Below are 20,171 nucleotides of genomic sequence, written 5' to 3'. Positions count from 1 at the left end.
CAAATAGAAGTTAATTTGATTACATACATCCATCACATAAGTACAAACGTAAATTGTAGTTAAAGTTAATAGGGAACAAAGATATATAGAATTATACAAAAAATTAATTGCCTTAGGAGTTGCTAAATTACATGGCTCGATACCATGGCCATGTAGGCTAGGGAACATTACAGGATTCGGCGAGTCCTATGCGAGTTTCAATGGACTTGAATCCTATTGATCCTGACTCTGTCATCAACTAGCTAAAAATCATTTTTTCAGCTCAGGGGCAAGAGGATTTATACAAATATAACTTTTAAGTATAAGTTCTTATAATTTAAGTTATATTTGTATAAATACCTGTCAGGATGTTTGAGATAGTTTTTAGCTTCATAGAGGTTAAAATGAAAAATCAAGATTTTGGGGGATTTCAAAAAATTCCAAGCTTAGCCAAATTTCAAGATTCAACATGCCTTTAACAGTGTTATCTCCCACAACCTGTCCTAGCTATTTGAGATCAAATTGAAGCTGGAACAAAGATTTTCTAATGATTCTAACTCATTTTCTCACAAATCACTTGATTTCAATTCTATATTCCTAAGTCCTGACAAACTTAGCCAACCACTTGCTCACACCCAAGACAAGCATTTCTTTCCAATAGGACAAAATTGCTCAAACTCACTCTCAAACTATTTTGCTATGATGTATTTACTTCTAGTTTTATAGAAACTATTTACTATGATGTATTTACTTTGTAGAAACTAAGTGCAATGATGCATTTACTTCTAGTTTTATAGAAACTATTTACTATTTTGCTTCCCGCCATCAGTATTACAAATGAGAATGAGATCTTCCATTTATGTGTCTAAACTCTACTTGTTTCTTTTGTGTTCTCATTAATTAACTCATTGGATGAATCATCTTATTGAAATTTGCAAAAAGAATGTACTTTTAATTAAATTTAAGCTATTTTTTAGGTTCCTAAGTTTTCCCCAAGTTTTTTCAAAAACTAGCCGAATTTTTCCCAGAGCTTTTTTGGGCTTGGTGAGTTTTTGCCGAATGAGAGTATTGGAGAAAATGGCTTGGGAGAAGAGTATTGGAGTTTTAGAAAATAAATTAGCAAATCGATTGGCTCTCATATATCAATTGTTGATTGTTTGTGACACTTTGTTCACTACAACCTTTGTCTTTGTCACAAAAAGATCTTGGGCACCGACACATTGCCTATTGTATTAGAGAAGGTTGATCCACAAGCAGGGTGGAATACAGAAATTCATGATCTCGTCTTCAGTGATGAAGAATTGGAGTTGGTTGATCAGGTGGATTGAGAGGCAGAGGTAGCAACGATGACAATAGAGGAGGCTAGAGCATGAGAAGACCCAGTGCAAGACCCTAAGGCTGAGAGTGATGGATCTAACCCTAATGATGAGGATTATGAGGATGAGGAGGATGAGATGTCACTGAGGTTCAACCTCAAACACAAGGAGAGAGGATGGCTCTAGAGTCTTCCATCACCTATCTTAGGCGTAGTCAAAAGAGGACATAGGCTACTCTGAGCCTTTATATTGATATAAGTTTTGAAATTTTGATTGTATGGATTTCAAATTCCATTAATATTGTAGACATTTGACAGTGACATTATATTTTTATTATGTTATTTAGTTTAAATTTAACTAATTTCCTTCAGAAATTTGCATTTATACTTATGTGATCTGTGCAAAGTTGTGTATGTGTGCAAAGTAGCTTCTCTTTATGCCAATTATTGTGTATTTTATGTTAATTAACTAAATGATGCATGAAAAGAACTTAAAATCCTTATGAATCTTTCAATTTCTTGTATTTTTTAATTTGTCGAATCTTTGCCAAGTTCGGACGTCGAGATGGAGTCCAAGCCCTATCTTGACTTGCTGAGACCAAGTAGAGTCTAAGGCTTGTAATATTGATGCTAGCAATATGTTATTTAAATCTATTTATGTCACCGTGATTAATTTATTTACAAAACATACATTTTGTTTGCAATCTTGTTCTACCAAGAAATTCTTCAATATATTTCCTAACCTCATCCTTTTGATCATGTCTCTTAGGCTTTAGGTTGTTGAGGATTAGAAGCAATTGGGAAAACTCATTCCAAAACGTAATGGTTGCTGCAATAAGACAATTTTACAAACAAATTACCATATGCATTGTGTTTTATAAAGTTATCTAACTAATAGAAAAAATCAGCAATCCCTACATTTGTGCATTATGTTTTTTTCTTGAAGAATTGCTGATTTTTTCTTGAAATTTTTCAAATTTCAATTGAAGAATTTAGAAAAATCAGCAAACCTGACATTTTTTTAGAAAAATTGTAAATACATCTTTAATTATTTTTACAAAAAATATAGCATTTGTTATTGTTCTACTTCTCTCATTAAGGTATACAATTTAAATTTGAATAGAAAACATTGATATTAAAAATTTGGAAAGTTAAAAAAATTAACAACAAAATGAAAAATCCATAAACATACGAAAAAAGCCAACAAAAACTATAAAATTTACCAAATACTTCTTTCAAATGAGTTGAGGAGTCTCTTCAACAGTTGATATGGACTCCTTGAAACTCTCAATGCAAGTACAGTGCTGCCGCAATGTAATTTGTGGAAGCTTTTTAGCCCTTCATCCTTGTTAGTTGCAAAACTAAGCCCTCTTATTTTCCTCCCTATCTCTCACTTTTCCACTCTTCTCATTACAATAAAATAAGACGACTTTTAGCATTGAAGGCAAGAGGTAAGTCAAAAAAAAGTTTAAAAACCTTTGATTTTTTTTTCTTTTTTCTTTTGCAAACGTTCGTTACATCCCTATTTTTACTTAATTATAAAATAATCATTATAGCTGTTGTAACTTCATGCGAAGTTGAGTTGACTAGTTAAATTAGTTAATCATTATGGATTCATGTGAAATGGAAGTGTGGGTTATTTTTTATAAATTCATGGGAATTTGGATTAGTGGTTAAACGTTATGATGTAATATGAATTGGAAATGGATAGCTAATATGATTACTTGTTATAGTAATTTTTTATTTTATTAAATGATGGAAAATATGTTATTACCATGGTAAATTTCTTTTGCATGAATGTGATGAAGGGGGAAAGCATTGCCAAAGAGAGAATTGGGCATGAGCGCAACACCTACCATTGAGTTAACAGGATGGTCCTAAACCACCTTGGTCAAGGGATAACTGGACTAGGCAAGCAAGGATATACCAAATATTTGCCATGAGCTAACTAGGTCAACATATATAATTAAATAATAAAAATAATTACTTATGCATAAATCAAACTAATAACGTTTGTTACCTTTAAGTAATGGAATGTTAGACATGTTCTATTATAGCGATACCATGATATCTACATGTACTTGTACATGTACATTCATATATATGTACATATGAGTATATTCAACTATGACATACATGAATGTATACGTTTACTTAAAATATGTATGCACAAGATAGTAAGATGCATATATTAAAATATTATGTATATATTCGTGTATGTGTACATTCATATAAAAGTATAGGTAGATACAAGATGGTGTCTTTATATCAACACATTGAGAAGAAAATTAATAATTCCACCTTTTGGCAATGTTTTAATATTATTATTTTGATTCATCGCTCCTCTTTATTTCTAGATGCCATACTTTTTTTATATTCTTCATCGGGCCCTTATAACTTCCAGTGACCTATTTGATATTGTTGAATTAGCCATATGTACTATGAACTCTTTTAATGTCTCTTGAACGTAACTCATTTTATAGCCACCTTTCTTCATCTTACTCATAACCAAATATGCATATGAAACAGTGGGCCAAACTCTATATTTGTGATTGCATTCTAACTAGCGAACGCTCTCCTTATCGGTGATTTCAAATCTTAATTGCTATCTATGATTCCATTGTCATCAGCAAGTTACATTCATAGTGTTGTTAATTCTCACCTATGATTGCATCCACTTTGCCATTGTTTTGTACCAGTAGTTGCATTCATAAGTGTCGTGGACTCACAACTGTGATCGACATTCATATTGTTGAATTGTTTCATAACTGTGATTGTCCATTTTAAGGATTATATTCCCTACCTATGATTTTCTCACTGGAGATTGATATCATACCTGCATCTGCTAGAGGATTGATATTCCACAGCCAAGGAATTGTGCCAAACACTTCCAGATCTTACCAACAGTTGAGGGTAATAATACCCTTAAATTAAAAAGCTAGGTCATGCATTCTTTCTACACTTCACCTTTCATTTTTGTTTTTATAATAAGGCTCAAAAATTCTAGCTTGAAATAAGAAGGGAAACACTAGACAAACTAGGTTTGAATTGGATGTCTTGATTTCATAAGTTTGAATTGTTTATGTAAATGCAAAAAGAAGTTCGAGCTATCTGTTGTAACTACTATGATTATTCCATTCAAACCTTAAATAAAATTGAAAAGATTTCCAATTTTGTGCAACACTTATATAGAGGCATCATCCATATGCCTTTGAGACAAGAGAAGACACACTCAAAGAGTCAAGAAACTGTTATGAAAATTTCCACGAACCTCTTTATAATTATCTCGTATAAGCCTAGGCTGGGCAGAAAGTTTTGATTGTGATAACAGAGATTATTCACGAATATAGACAGCCACACTGGGACTCATCAAGGATGACCAACAAGGTTGAGATGAGGAGTGTGGATTGATAACAAATTATCAGTGGGTTATGCTTGTAAGATAAGAGAAAGAAATCAAAAAATAAATAAACAATTGATGAACTTAATGAAATAAATATAGACTGAGTCAACCAATGGTGAACAATGGTACAATTCTTGTTGTCAAGTTGAGTGGTGGGTGATCGGGCACTTAGTGTCCATATAAATTCCTGACCAGGATAGGATTAGTGGCTTGTGATTGCTGCTATGACCACTAGAGATCAGGATAGCTTACAATTGGAAGGTTAGAATGATGAAAGGCATTCATAGCCTTGGCAGTTGTGAGTTGACACTCTCAAACCAAGATGCTTAGTAGCAGGACAGGGGTGTCCCATGCCTAAACCTGGGTAGGGAGGGCCTTTCTCAAATGAGAATGTGTGGGGATACTTAAGGGTCCGCAGTTGGGAAGTTAAGCCCCTAACAATGCTTCTCTCCACGAGATGCAAAGACTTGTACTACATAAAGATATGATCTACAATCAAGTTATTCCTTTTAGCAGGTATTTTAATTTTAGGTAGTTGCAAGTTCAATTGAAGATATGTTTAGAGGGTTAATATTGTTAAAGTAGTCACTCTCTTTACAATTGTCTAGGATTCAGTTAATCTCCTTCATCTGAATATGTAAAGTAGTTGTTATAACTGTCTTCCATGTGATTATGGAAAGTAATGGATCTTTCATTTATATTTAATTATTTATGGTTGGAAAAATTAGCTTGTCACATATGGTATCAAAGCTCTGGGCTCAATATTGAACTTTGGGCTCATCATTGTCTTTTCAAAGTAAACTGAAAATGTAATGTTAAAAAGAAACAGGATGAAAATCTGAATTACTCCTCAATGGAAACCCCACCATCCTATGTTCCTCTTTCTGATAAAGAACATGCCAAGATTTGACTACTCCTACTATTCCATGCCTAAAGATGATGATACTCTAGGTCATGCCTTGCTCTGGATCAAGAAGGACAGTCAGGTGGAAACCTGCCAAGAAGGTGAATATGAGAACCCAACTTATCAAAACTTAGAATGCTAAAAAACTGATCCGCAAATGATTTATCATGAATCTTGTAAAGGGTGGAATAAACCCAAGGAAGGAAACAGATAGGATGCCCAGGGATAGGGTGTCTGATTTCCTTAAAGAGCTATGTTCGATTCACTTTATATAACTGAATATTTTATAATACAAGCTGGAAAATCACACCAGAGGTCATCAAGGACAGCCAAGAAGGGTCGACATGAGTGTAGTCCATATGAATTGGACAGATGGATAAACCTACAAATCAGATGGATGAATCAGAACTATGAAAAATAACATAATTGGAATCTAGTCAGCTCATAGTGAAACTAGATATTAAACTACTCTGTCAAGTCGAGCAGTGAGAGATTGGGGACGTATTGTCCATATGAATCCTTGGCCGAGGTAGGATTAGTGGCGAATGATGCTGCTATGATCACTAGAGGTTACGATAACTCACAGTTGGATGGATAGATTGTTGGGAAGTACCTGCAGTCTAGCCGGTTGTGTAATTGACAAATCTAACACTTGTGTGCTCAAGTGGCAGGACGAGATGGTGTACATGTGCCTTATTTTGTGCAGGGTATGGCCATTCTCAGTAGAGAATGAGTGGGGATTACACTAGGTCCAGATGCTTAGACTTGCACAGTACAAACCAATTTCTACTCCTCTTGATGTGGTGTAATCTAAACCTTGTTAATAATCAGTTATTTCTTTCAGTTTCATGTTTATCTTAGTTTTTGCATTATACTTTATGCAATTACATTCCTGTTCACATGAAAGGGTACTTTAAACTTTGCAATTAGATATGTACAACTAGTTAATCTATCTTGATCATTCTTTCTAGTTCATCAAAAGAGTAGTTCAATTCTTTCAATTAATGGTTGAGACCTTTTCATGGGAGTGCAATTACGATTTAACCCGAGGAAGGGAATGGACAGGATACCTAGGAATAGGGTGTCCGATTTCCTTAAGGAATTATGTTAAATTTTCTCTTAATACCCTCAGAAGAGGGAGAGTTTTGTAAGGTTGCAATTGCAACAGGAAAACGATCTCTATTTTTTTTAGTGAAAATAATGAGAACAAATGACATTTTGTATTTAATTCATTTTTTAGCAAGCAATTGTATCTCGTCTCTTCTAGGTGATAGAGACGTGTATGTAAGCATAATATTGGTCAAGAAACCAACTGTGTATTTTAGTAAAACAAAACAAACCCCATGACAAGCAATAGAAACAATGTCGAGACTGAGGTGTCCAATGGGACCAACCCTCATAATTCCATGGACCCCTTGGTCCAAGTCTTGCAAGACACTCAAACTAGGATGGAAAATATGGAGAAAAGAATGAATGAGTTGGCAGCCCAATATCAGCAAGGATAGGAGGATAGTCACTCCTTCCCTCCTCCTAGAACTAAACAATAGTTATTTTCTCATAGTGCACAAGACCTCTTTTAACACCATTTGAAGAGCAAAAGAAACATAAAATTATCGGTGACTTGTCCACTGACTTCAAGAAGATTAAACCCCCTAGATTTTTAGGATTTGAATTCAGTGAAGCCATTGAAGCTTGGTTAATCGAAATGGAACAATACTTTGAGATCAGAAGTTTCTCTGAATCCTCCAAGGCAATTTGGAGAATATACCACCTTTCTAGGGAGGTAGCTACTTGGTGGGGAAACACCAAAATAGAACTGAACATTAAGACTACCAACATCACTTGGGATAGGTTTGTCACTATCTTCAAGAATCAATGGTTACCACAAACTTTTTATGATCAGAAGTTATTAGATTTCCAAATTCTTAAACAAGGGGACCTAATAGTGTACAGGTACTGGGAAAAGTGCACCTGACTTTTGAAATATGTTCAGCGGATGTACTAGCTCTACGAACTCTAGAGGAAGCTCTTGAAAGGGCCATCCATTAGGAACATAAGGTAAGGAAGGTTGATTCCTTACGAGATGAAAAATGAAAGGTCAACTAGAATGCCACCAATCTGAATCAAGGACTCACAAAAAGACCCTTAAAACTTCAAATCCAACAAATCTGATTTCAAAGGGAATAATGGCAAAGAATCAAAAGAAGATTTCAGTGGTAGCAATGGAAACAAGGCAAATGGGAAGAAGCGACCAGCCAAGGGCTATTTCATTTGTGGCGGAGACCATTACACCAATCAATGCCCTAACAAAGGCATATCCAACCAGCAAACACAACCTCCCTTACCTCCTCAGCAAGACGACTTCCAACAAAAAGGTTCATATAGCTTGGGACGAGCACCAAGGAAGTGCAGTAACTGGGCCCATAGAAATCCTAGATAAGATCATGGAAACCCCAACTCTATATTAATTATGGAGCTAGGGGTTCTACGCTAGAGCCTTGAGTTTGCTACGCTTAGTTTTGGAAAGGAAAGAATGTTCCTTTATGTGAACGATTATGAGGTACAGTGTGTGTTGGATGCACTTATAGTTTAATGCATGTTTCTCTACATTTGTGTAGTAAAGAAAGAACATAAAACTCTATGAGTTATTGTATCCGCACTATAGGTATGAGTACTTTCCTAATATTAAGGACATGGCTTGTGATAAAAGATGGAAATATGTAATATAATATAATCCATTCTACATATGTTATACAAGGGAAGAAAATAGGAAATGACGAGATACTCAATTCTAGAAAATATGTTTTATAGAATGTGTCTAGATGCTACAATTAAGAGTACGTACGGAAATATGAAGACTAGACAAAGATATGATGGATTTAGTGAAGGTAGTGTTCAGACAGAGTTTCTATGTAGCAGTTACCGTTGTTTGGATTGTATCTCCTAACAGTGATGGAATCTAGTCATGCGGGCTTGAATAGAGGTAAAAGACATAGTGAAGATGTTGTGGTTAATCACGCACATCCACATGAGCGTCGAGTAAAGAGTTATGAAGATTGTGAGCCGACAGTTATGTGCAATTGTGAAAATGTTGTAATATTGTAATGTAACGTGTAAATGTAATATCTTAAGTTGGTCCTATATTATTATTGTAAATTGGGAAAGCCTCAAAGCCGACTCAATAATTTGTTTTAGGACTTGGTATAAGAAAGGATGATTTCCTTGGTTGTAATCATCCAGTGCGGATATTTGTGTAATGCAGGTATGTGAACTTGTATGTGTGATCAAGTGAACCTAATAATGAATATCTTTTGATCAGAGAAGTGTTTGGTGCAGTGAGGCATAGTGAGCTAACAAAGTGACTGTATTTGGCAAGAAGTTGTTGTTGGACAGTTGTATACTTGTATTGTTCTAAGAAGGATAGTACTAAGGCCAGTTGGACAGTGAGTTCAGTGGTCTTGCCTTGAAGTTGTTTGGACAGTGATTCCTTCTATCTTCCTTAACAACTCCTAACAAGGATTCAAAGTCTCCTAACAAAGACTAATATGTATTGAATGTATTTCATTAACTCCTAACAGGGTCCATCCTCTTATGAGGAACATTTATATTAGTACATCATTTTGTGGGTACCATCGCCACTGGGGTTTTCCCTCTGATCAAGGGTCTCCCTAGTAAACATCTCTAGTGTTATTGTGTATGGTGATCTTTCTATGGTTGTTCCATCTACTGTTTACATGTTTTGGAATTAATAAGGATAAAGAGAGTTGTTTAAATTGCATAACTGATTCACCACCCCCCTAGTTATCTTGGTGGACTTTACTTTCTAATAGTACATACATATATATATATACATATGCATATATTCAACTATGTCGTACATGAATGTATACTTTTACATAAAATATGATGTATATACAAGATACGTATAGTAGAAAATTACGTGTATGTGTACATGCACATACAAGTATGGGTAGATACAAGATGGTGTCTTTATATTAACACATCGAGAAGCAAATTAATAATTCCACCTTTTGGCAATGTTTTCATATTATTATTTTGATTCATCGGCCCTCTTTATTTCCAGTGGCCATATTTTTTATATATTCTTCATCGGGTCCTTATAACTTCCAGCAACCTATTTGATATTGTTGAATTAGCCATGTGTACTATCAGCTCTTTTAATGGCTCTTGAACGTAACTCATTTTATAGCCACCTTTCTTTATCTTGCTCATAACCGAGCATGCGTATGAAACAGTGAGCCAAACTCTATATTTGTGATTGCATCCGCTTTGCCACTGTTTCATACCATTAATTGCATTCATAAGTGTCGTGGGCTCACAATTGTAATCGGCATTCATACTGCTGAATTGTTTCATAAATGTGACTGTCCATTTTGAGGATTATATTCCCTACCAGCGATTTTCTCACTGAAGGTTGACATCATACCTGGGTCTTCTAGAGGACTGATATTCCACAGATAAGGAACTGTGCCAAACACTTCCAAATCTTACCAGCAATTGAGGGAAATAATACCCCTGCATTACAAAGCCAAGTAATGCATTCTTTCTGCATTCCACCTTTCATTTTTTGTTTTTATTATGAGGCTCGGGAATTCTAGCTTAAAATCAGAAGGGAAATGCTAAATAAACTAGGACCAAATTGGATGTCTTGATTTCATAAATCTGAATTGTTTATGTAAATGCAAAACAAGGTCTAAGCTATCTGTTGCAACAATTATGATTATTCCTTTCAGACCTTAATTAAAATTGAAAAGATTTCAATTTTGTGCAACATTTAAACAGGGTCATCATCTATATGGCTTTGAGATAAGAGAAGGCACACTCAAAGAGTCAAGAACCTGTGATGAAAATTTCTGTGAACCTCTTTTACAATTGTCTATTATAAGCTCTGGCTGGGCAGAAAGTTTTGACTGTGATAAACAGAGATTATTCAAGGATATAGACAGCCACAGTTGGATTCATCAAGGATGACCAGCAAGGTCAAGATGAAAAGTTTGGACTGATAACAAATGATCAATGGATTATACCTATAAGATAAGATAAAGAAATCAGGACCAAAATAAATAGTTGATGAACTTAATCAAATAAATATAGACTGAGTCAGCTGATGGTGAACAAATGGTACAATTCTTGTTGTCAAGTCGAGCGTTGGGTGATTCGGCACTTAGTGTCCATGTAAATACCTAACCAGGATAGGATTAGTGACTCATGATTGCTGCTATGATCACTAGAGGTTGGGATAGCTTACAATTAAAAGGCTAGGTTGATGAAGGTATTCACAGCCTAGCCAGCTGTGAGTTGACACTCTAACACCAAGACGCTCAATGGTAGGACAGGGGTGTCCCGTGTCTGAACTCGAGTAAGGAGGTTATTTCTCAAATGAGATTGTGTGGGGATACATAAGGGTCCACGGTTGGGAAGGTTAAGGCACTGACAATGTTTCTCCTCTCCACAAAATGCCAAGACTTGTACAAGACAGAGATATGATCTGCATTCAAGTTATCTTCTTTTAGTGGGTATTTTACTTTTATGTACTTGCAATTTCAGTTGAAGATATGTTTAGATGGTTAATATTGTTAAAGTAGTTACTATATTTTCAACTGTCTAGGATTTAGTTGATCTTTTATAGTCGTAAATCTCTTTCATCTGAATATGTAAAGTAGTTGTTATATTTGTCTTCCATGTGATTGTGGAAAGTAACGTATCTTTCATTTATATTTAATTAGTTATGGTTGGGAAAATTAGCTTGTTACAAAGTGGCTGCCACCGACCGAGTCAGGAGGCTTGGACTCGGTGATTTAGGTATTTGACTCAATCAAGTTTGAGTAAAAGTTCACTTGACTCATCGACCATAACTCCACCCGCTGACTCATGTCATTTGTGGTGAGTCTGGGAAATTTGATTTATATATAAATCAACATATACTAAAATATTGGATGACCTCATAGTGTGATGGTAATTGCAAGCCTTGTTGATAGGGCGGTTGTATGTTTGATTCCCACCAACGAAATGTTGAAGCTTGTGCATGCCCATGGGGAATTCTTACATGCTAGTGGAGGTTGTATGTACCCCATGTACCACAAAGAGCTCATAAAGGGATTGCTAGAGGACACAAATGCGCTAGAAACTGGTCAAAGGAGTGACAAGGCCTATTGGAGGAATAAGGAGTGTCGAGAGCATAGTAACGAGAATCGCTCGAAAATTGCATGAATTGGCGATTCAGCGATAAGATTCAAGATGGGCGATTTTTTTGGAGTCAGGAATCACCACACCCAATTTTTTTGGATGAATCGCCGATATCGGCGATTCATCAAAAAAATCGCATGAAAAAATCGGCAAGAAATCGCCTGCAGCCAGAAAAGTATGGAGTTGTAAATTTTAAAAAAATAATTTGTTTTTTTAACTTTCTTTTTGACTTATTCTCTTTGTTATAACCCTAAAGGGCCTTCTATTTGTTAAGCATGAGTAGAAGAGAGGAAAAGTGAGAGAGAAGAAGAGGCTTGAGCTAGAGCCTTGTTTTTATATTTTGTTTACACTGTATAGATATTGATAGTGATACTGAATCACTGAGAGACATACGTTTCAAACTTTCATGGATCTTCATCTTAGATTTATACATACATTTATGATTTGATGTCTTATAGATCTTCATGATTTCATCTTACATACATTCTATGATTTGAATCATTATGATCATTTGATTTTTATTTACTTCAGCTAGCCTACAATTTACATTTTAGTACATAATGATAACATAGTTACCTATGTGATGGATTTTATGTTTCATGTTTATGTATGTTAAGTTTTAACTTCTATTTGATGATGTTATAGTGTGTTTAAGTTATATTCAATAAAGGGTGCATGAAATAAGTCTTAAATTGTTAAAATCTCTACATTTAAAGGGTTTTTTCAAATTTGCCAATTCACCGGCGATTCACCCCCAATTCACAATTCGATTCGGCTGTGCCGATTCCGATATGATTCCGATTCTTGTTACTTTGATGCAGCATATGTGAGCACTTTGATTTATCTGAAGCTGAAATCAAGCATACTATCAAAATTCAATTGCTTAATGAAGGAAAAAGCTAAGGTGGGTGAAGATACTGCAAATGGTTCTCCCTTTTTGGTTGATATTTCTGATCTTGGTGATGACGATAAGTCCCTACTTCTGCTTTTCCAGAGCGGTAGGTGAGAAAGTGCTTAAAGTATAGAGTCATTGACCTCGCCCGAAATATTAACTGGATCATTGAAGCTGAAGAGAAGCTCAAGGAGTTGTATGCTGCTGAGTAGTTATGTTTTTATATTGGGATTTTTTTATGTCGCTCTTTGGGAGTGGTTCATTTTATATATAAATAGATATGTTATTTGGTACAATGCCAGTTTTTTAATTTTTGGTTTTATGGTGGCAGTTTATGCCAAGGTGTTAAAACTATACTATGTTTCTCTTGTGATGACTGATGTTGTTTGACCCATATTTGTAAATTATTTTCCAATATAATAAAAAACTAAAAATGTTGGAAAGCAATAGCTTACTTTAAAGACAAATCCAGAGAAGTGTGGATAATCAGGAAGAATTTGCCCCACATTACTCTCATGTCCACCAGGGTGTGTGGAATATTGCAGGAAGCTGTCCAAAAACAATTCGACCTGTACCATACTCCGATGTTTAAATGTGAAAGAAAAGGAACATATAAAAAGGGATCACCAGTAAAAGTAAGCTAAATACTAGTTTCAAAATCATTCTTACCCCAAAATTATTCATAGCACTGCCAAAGTATACGGGGGATAAATCACCAGAGTGAATCTTTGCCACATCCAGAGGTGGAAAGAGCCCTTCAATCAAATCAATGTCCTCCTGCCACGAAAACAGAAAAACTAATGACATAAAGTAAATTCATCATTCACGACATTTTCAAGCATGTGTCAGAATTAAAGATTGCATTCTCACCATCAGCTGATTATAAAGGTCAGAAGGAATTGTGCTTGTAAGGGAAGAGTCATTCAAAGGTAAAACTTTTACAGAAATTGTTTTACTTCCATGTTTAGAATCCCTTTGAAACAAATGTACACTCTTGCTAGTAACATGGTATAGACCTGTGAACCTGAGATGAGGGCACATGACATCATTCAAGAAATTCAAGAAAAACAGAGCATAGAACTTGCAAGCATCTATAAATTATGGAGATGTGCAATACATGTCAGTGCTCCTATCTTTCAAGATTCAATAAGCTCTTCACACTCTTTTATTACCTATCACCAGAACCTATGGGCCAGCTAACTGGAGAGGTAGCAAGCCCAAATTCCTGCTCAATTTGATCAAGTAACTCAAGAGGTTCCAGTGCTGGACGGTCCATTTTATTCATAAATGTAAACACAGGAAGCTTCCTCATCCTGCACACCTGCCACATATTGGATAGGTAGCAAAGCCAAATCATTATGCATAACAAGAACAATACGAATGAAGCAAATAATACAATCACAGGAAAATTGGCTTAATAAATATGAAGACCTCAGTACATTGACTGGAAATTTCATTTAAGCTACATATTAAAACCAAGTATTTAAACTGAAAATTTCCATTTTCAAATGTCAAGATTTAGGCTATGCCAAGAAACTTCCAAACTATCATGATGCAAGTTCCGATAAGATAAGGATTTGAAACAATACTCTGATCATAACACAGGTAATAAAATTGTTTTGATGCTTGAAGATAACATTTCTGGGGGACGGATATAGATTCTAGGGAGACCCAGGTGGAAGAAATGAATGTCCAAACTTGAACACACAATTGGGGTTATATGGACCATGTCACTAGCATTGCAGATCTTTCTATTTTATGGACATATAACAAAGCATATGAAATCCTGTGCAGTTAAGGACAGAAAGATCAAGAGACTAAGCTGTTATCAATAACTATTCATCTTATATAAAATCCTCTTCCGGAAATCTTTTTCTTTATTCACCTCAAAAAGTTTCTTAGTTTGTGGCTCCAAACCCTTTCCTGCATCAACAAGCATCACTGCATTATCTGCTGCCACTAATGTCCTGAAAATTGTCGGTCAAAATGAACCATAAGCGTTGAAAATGTAATGAAGAACAAATGTGTCAAAAATCAGAAAATACACAAAACCACTCACCGAAATGTATCCTCCCCAAAATCCTGGAACAGAAAGGTAGAGCTGAGCAGTTAAAAAGCAGAGCAACTTTATAAAAACAATCGTAATTAGAGATACTGGAACACACTTTTACCAGATCTTACCAAATGATGTTACTGTTAGTTATTTCCATCTTATGACGAACATTTATACGAAACGAGAGCAATTATCTTGAAAAGAACATACCTTGTTGGAAAACAATATGATTAATCATATGACGACCTATACAATGAGGACTCAATTACCATGCAGCCAGTTTGACTAAACTTTACATGTTTTTCCATAACATAGCTTCAACCAGGCAGAAATTGACTTCATTCATGCATAAATACTAAAAGAGTTGTTCTAGATTTTGCTTTGTACTTTTACCCTTTTCAAAAAGAATTGAAGAAGGTAAACCTACAAGTATATATATCATAAAGAAAAGATTTACAAATGGAAGTTGCCTAAAACAAAATAGGTGATCCAAGTCAGAAAAAATGATCACTAGACCTCCCCTATCTTCATGGGTTATAATGGTTACTTGTTAGTAAATTGGTGGGTTCAAACAAATTATGGCTTAAGGCATATAAAAAAGCCAAAATATCAAAACACATTTGCAGCACATTGATTTAAATTTTTAATGAGAAGATGCCAAAATATTGATTAATTTTGTTTGACAAAAGCATTCAATAGTAGACATGAGGTTTACACAGTTACGAAAATCAGTGAACATTTCTCAAGAAAATTATGTGATTTTAGTTTATATCAAAATTTCAGAAAAGAATGTTGTTGAGACAAACTAAATTGACCATAAAAATCAAGAAACCTTCTCAATCATAAGCATTGCAGTTTTCAACAGCATTTAACAGGCATGATAAAATATGACCAGTAAGAAGGTATGGACCACTTCCCTTGGTGAAGTTGCCATATTATCAAACAGCAGAGGAAGATGCTTGAGGTTCTGAGAGAGTTCTTTGCTTGAGGCTCTAATAGTGGCATTTTTTGATCTTTCTGTTTTGGTAAATAATTGAATGAATTAAATGAATGAGCAAAGCGATCATCTATAGGAGTTACAAAGACGATGGTTCTATAAAGAAACAATCGTAAATTAGAAACTATCTAATATTTACATAAGTTACAATATTGACCAAGTTGCCCCCTGAATTTTACGAACTTTTCTGGGCTCAAAGAAATGGTGAGATTATCTGTTGTATGATCTGCAGTCGGAACATACAGCAACTGAGCTGATCCGTCTTCAACCATCTACCAGATGAACTTTCAATAAAGGTCAGCAAGCTTGGTTCTCTCATGGAAGAATGGATTCTTGGCTAGTTTGAGCATCCCTTGATTGTCACAGTAAAGGGGAGTAGGATCTGCACATCTGAAAGCATCCTCCAAAGCCAAATTGCCTCACAAGCTGCCTTTATTGTTCCTCGATACTCAGCTCCTATCGAGTAAAGAACCACTGCCTGCTGCTTCTTGCTAGTCCATCTTGCTGCACCAAATCCCGAACTGAAAACATACCCAATGTTTAACAATATCAAATTTCCACAATCCATTTCTAATGATTTTTGTTTCTGGATTTGATTGTGTATGTTTTTTTCGGCATCAACATTTCAAATCACACTTTGTGATCCATCGTTAAGATGAGATAGAAGGATGTAAGATAAATTTGTGATCAAAATATTCTTTTTCTGGCATATTTATCTTACATCCTTTTGTCTCATCCTGATGATGGATCACAAAGTGTGATCCAAAACGTTCATGCCAAAAAAACATACACAATCAAATCTAGAAACAAAAATCATACCCAATGTAGATTTCCTATCATCAATGGAGCCTACCCAATCTGAGTCTATAAAACCAATAAGTCTAACCAAAACCATAAGTGCCCTTCACATAATGTAGCACATGCTTCACTACTACCCAATGATCAGCCTTGGGTGTTGTTGTGAGGCATGAAATGTAGCTCACTACAAAACTGAGATCAAGCCTAGTAGCAATAATGTAGATGAGACCACCCACCAATTGCATAAGTGTTGATTCATTCACCATAGGTGAATCTAATTTGGCTGCCAGCTTCAACCCTTTCTCTATAGGTGTGGATGCAGGTTTGTAGACTTACATCTAAAACTTGTCTAGCAAACTGCAGTCATACTTAGATTGAGATAAGAAGATACTACCTTCAGTCTACCAAACTTCAATATCTAAACAATAGTGTAGAAGTCCCAAGTCTGTCATGTCAAAAGATTAACACAACCTTTGTTTCATTTGATCAATCAAACCATAGATGTGAGTATCGCCGATTAATCGGCGATACTAGAAAAAATCGCGATTTTTTGGGGCCGGCAATTTAGTCGCCCCAAAAATCGTGATTTTCTTTTGCAGATTTTTTCAAAAAAATAGCAGATTAATAGGCGATTAATCGCCCTAAAAATCGCGATTTCTTGGAAAAAAATCGCCCGCACCTGGCAATCACATAAAGTGACGAAAAACCTTATTTTTTTCATTTGGTTTTTAAATTGCTTAGGGCGTTTTGGAGGGGAGAGGATAGAGGAGGAGTTCTTGGCAAGCAAGAGGCGGAATCGAGTGCATTTCGAGGCCTTTTGATTCGATTTCTTCGTTACTAGGTAAGTGATTTGAATCTTTGTTTTTTATTTTTGCAAGAGATTGTATTCTTTTTTCTTGCGTGTAAATGGATAAAAATACATTCCTAATTAGTTAGGAATGCATTTGATGAATGTAAGCAAGATTAAATGCATTCATTTGCATTTTTTTCCATTCTAGATCGAATTTATGTTAGAAATTTGCACTTTTTTGAAAAATTTGAAACCCTAGCAACTAGTTTGTTTGAATGTTATTTGGATTTCAATTTATCGGCACTGTTATTGGAATGTTGCTTGAATTCTTTGTTTAACTGTTAACTTTGGTCTTGTTATAATTTATTTATAATTTTTTTTTTAAATTTGTATGCATAAGGCAGCCCGCAGCAATTTTAAATGGCAGACAAATGGCCATTGACTCCATGCCCTTCAGGCTACATTGGCACCAGGCCAAAGAATGCAAGAGATCAGGCATGGAAATATGCCTATGAAGCACCCGATGAACCAACAAAAGTGATTTGCATTCGATGTGAAAAAGTAATATCCGGGGGCATTTACCGGTTCAAATATCACATCGCAGGGATCTCAAAACATGATACGAATCCTTGTGAGAGTACAACAGAAGAAATAAAAAGGTTTGCAAATGCCTTGCTCGCAGCTGGAGAGCAAAAAAAATTGCAAAGAGAGCGGAATAAATTGCATGTCAGGGCAGCCATAGCAAAGAACCAGGGCAGTTTTGTTGATGTTCAGGAGGAGGCAGCCATTGAGAGCATGGCCGGCTCTTATCGTGGGCCGCATGTCCGCAAACAGGGTGGTTTTTCTTTCACGAGTTCCGCTCCCACTCCCACTCCTACACCTCCTAGCACTTCCGCACCATCAGGATCAGCAAGTGCTTCTGGGATAGGGAGCTATTTTGTGCCGAGGCACACACCTTGTGCACAACCTTCATTAGAGGCCACTAGATGGAATAAGGAGGTCCATGACCAGGTGGACAATGCACTAGCAGATTTCTGGGTTTTCAACAACCTTCCTATTAGTGTTGTTGACAGTTCCTATTGGGAGGCTTTGGCCATAGGGTTGATAGTTGCAGGAAAGGGGTACAAGTCCCCTTCTCGTTTTGTGTTGGGTGGCAGGTAAGCGAATAATTTTATTACACTCAATTTCCTTTTAATTTTTAACTTTTTACTTAGTTCTAAATTTTAATTAATTTATCTAGAAATTAGATTGTTGATTACTAAAGTCTCAATCAATTTAAAATTACTAAGAATCTAAGACATAACTAAATTTTGTTTTTGTAGGCTTATTGGAACTGCTATTGAGAGGGCCAAAGCATTTGTTGAGGAACAGAAACAAGAATGGACAAAATTTGGTTGCACCATTCTTTCTGACGGGTGGACGGATGGGAAGAGCAGGACCATAATTAATTTTTTGGCCTGCTGTAATGATAATGTGGTGTTCCTGAAATCAATCGATGCCTCTAGCAAGGTAAAAAATGCTCAGACATTGGCATTGATTTTGGAGAACATGGTCTTAGAGATTGGCATTGAAAATGTGGTGCAAATCATCACAAACAATGTTGTTGCATATGTATCAGCTGGTACACCGTAATTTTATGTTGCATGTGCATTGTGAATTTCACAAGAATTTTTAATAGTTTGATATTTTTGAAAAGTTGGAAACTAATTAGTATTTGCTTTTACAATTGGCAGGAAAACTCCTACAGCAGAGGCACCCCACTCTCTCTTGGACCCCGTGTGCAGCACATATCCTTGACCTTCTTTTGGAGGACATGGGCAAACTTGAGTGGGTCACTCCAATTGTGGAGGATGCAAGGCGGGTGACAAAATACATATACAATCACCCATGGTTCCTTAGCCTAATGAGAGAGCACACTTATGGAAAAGAAATTGTCAGGCCTGCCGTCACAAGGTTTGCAACGATTTTCTTGACATTGCAAAGCATTCTCGATAATTTGGTTTCTTTGAAGCAAATGTTTGTTTCCAAAAAATGGCTTGATTCCACATTTTCAAAGAAGAGTGAAGGAGAGAATGTTGTGCGGATTGTGTTTGATAAATATTTTGCAGATAAGGCCGATGAAATAGTAAAGGTAACTACAAAACTTTAAGTTTTAGTTTACACTTTACAACTTTATAACATACTAAGTTTGTAACTCAAGTAAATAATAATTTTGTAACTTGTCAACTAATTTCAAATTTATATTGCAAGTGTCTGAGCCTTTAGTCAGAGTTTTGCGTTTGGTTGATGGAGACCAAACGCCAATGGGTGAACTATATGAGGCCATGGACAAGGCCAAAGAATCTGTCAAAAATTACTACAAGGGAGAAAGCATCAAATATGAACCCATTTGGCAAATCATTGATAGAAGGTGGAATAATCAGCTCCACCAACCCATTCATGCAGCAGGATATTTCCTCAACCCACGTTTTAGGTATACCGTAAGCTCATTCTTACTCAAATTTAAGTTAACAAAGACTTGAGTTCATTTTGCTTTCGTAGGGTGTTGGGTGTGTACTAAAATTGCAAGACTTATTTGTTTTTGGTTTTTGGTTTTAGGGTTGATGGTACATATGCAGATGCTGATGGAGAGGTCATCAGAGGCCTAAGTGAGTGCGTCCAAAAGATGGTAACCAGTGAGGAAACAAGAGATAAAATCATCGCTGAGCAGGAGATCTTCACTTCAGCAGGGGGCAAGGTGTTCTCCACTCCTCTCTGCAAGAGAGCAAGGCTTACACAAACCCCAGGTAATACATTTGCAAACTTCTGAATCTCAAATGCTAAATTAACATTT

General features: G+C 35.7%; 1 protein-coding gene across 1 annotated transcript in view; it reads right to left on the bottom strand.

The window, feature by feature from the left end:
- LOC149570011 (uncharacterized) overlaps nt 1-20,171 on the bottom strand; it is a 222,596-nt gene that overhangs the window by 117,347 nt on the left and 85,078 nt on the right. The window contains exons 4-9 of the mRNA XM_089822673.1: nt 14,760-14,782; nt 14,586-14,667; nt 13,873-14,021; nt 13,571-13,724; nt 13,370-13,477; nt 13,156-13,269 (exon numbers count right to left, since the gene is read on the bottom strand). Coding sequence (XP_089678799.1) covers nt 13,156-13,269; nt 13,370-13,477; nt 13,571-13,724; nt 13,873-14,021; nt 14,586-14,667; nt 14,760-14,782 — 630 coding nt within the window. The remainder of the gene's footprint in view (nt 1-13,155; nt 13,270-13,369; nt 13,478-13,570; nt 13,725-13,872; nt 14,022-14,585; nt 14,668-14,759; nt 14,783-20,171) is intronic.

The sequence above is a fragment of the Cupressus sempervirens genome, chromosome 3 (assembly GCF_028749045.1).
Source record: "Cupressus sempervirens isolate cs-2001-9-10 chromosome 3, ASM2874904v1, whole genome shotgun sequence".
NCBI lineage: Eukaryota > Viridiplantae > Streptophyta > Pinopsida > Cupressales > Cupressaceae > Cupressus > Cupressus sempervirens.
The sequence above is the reverse complement of the archived record's forward strand: the minus strand, read 5'-3'. Positions and strand labels throughout refer to the sequence as shown.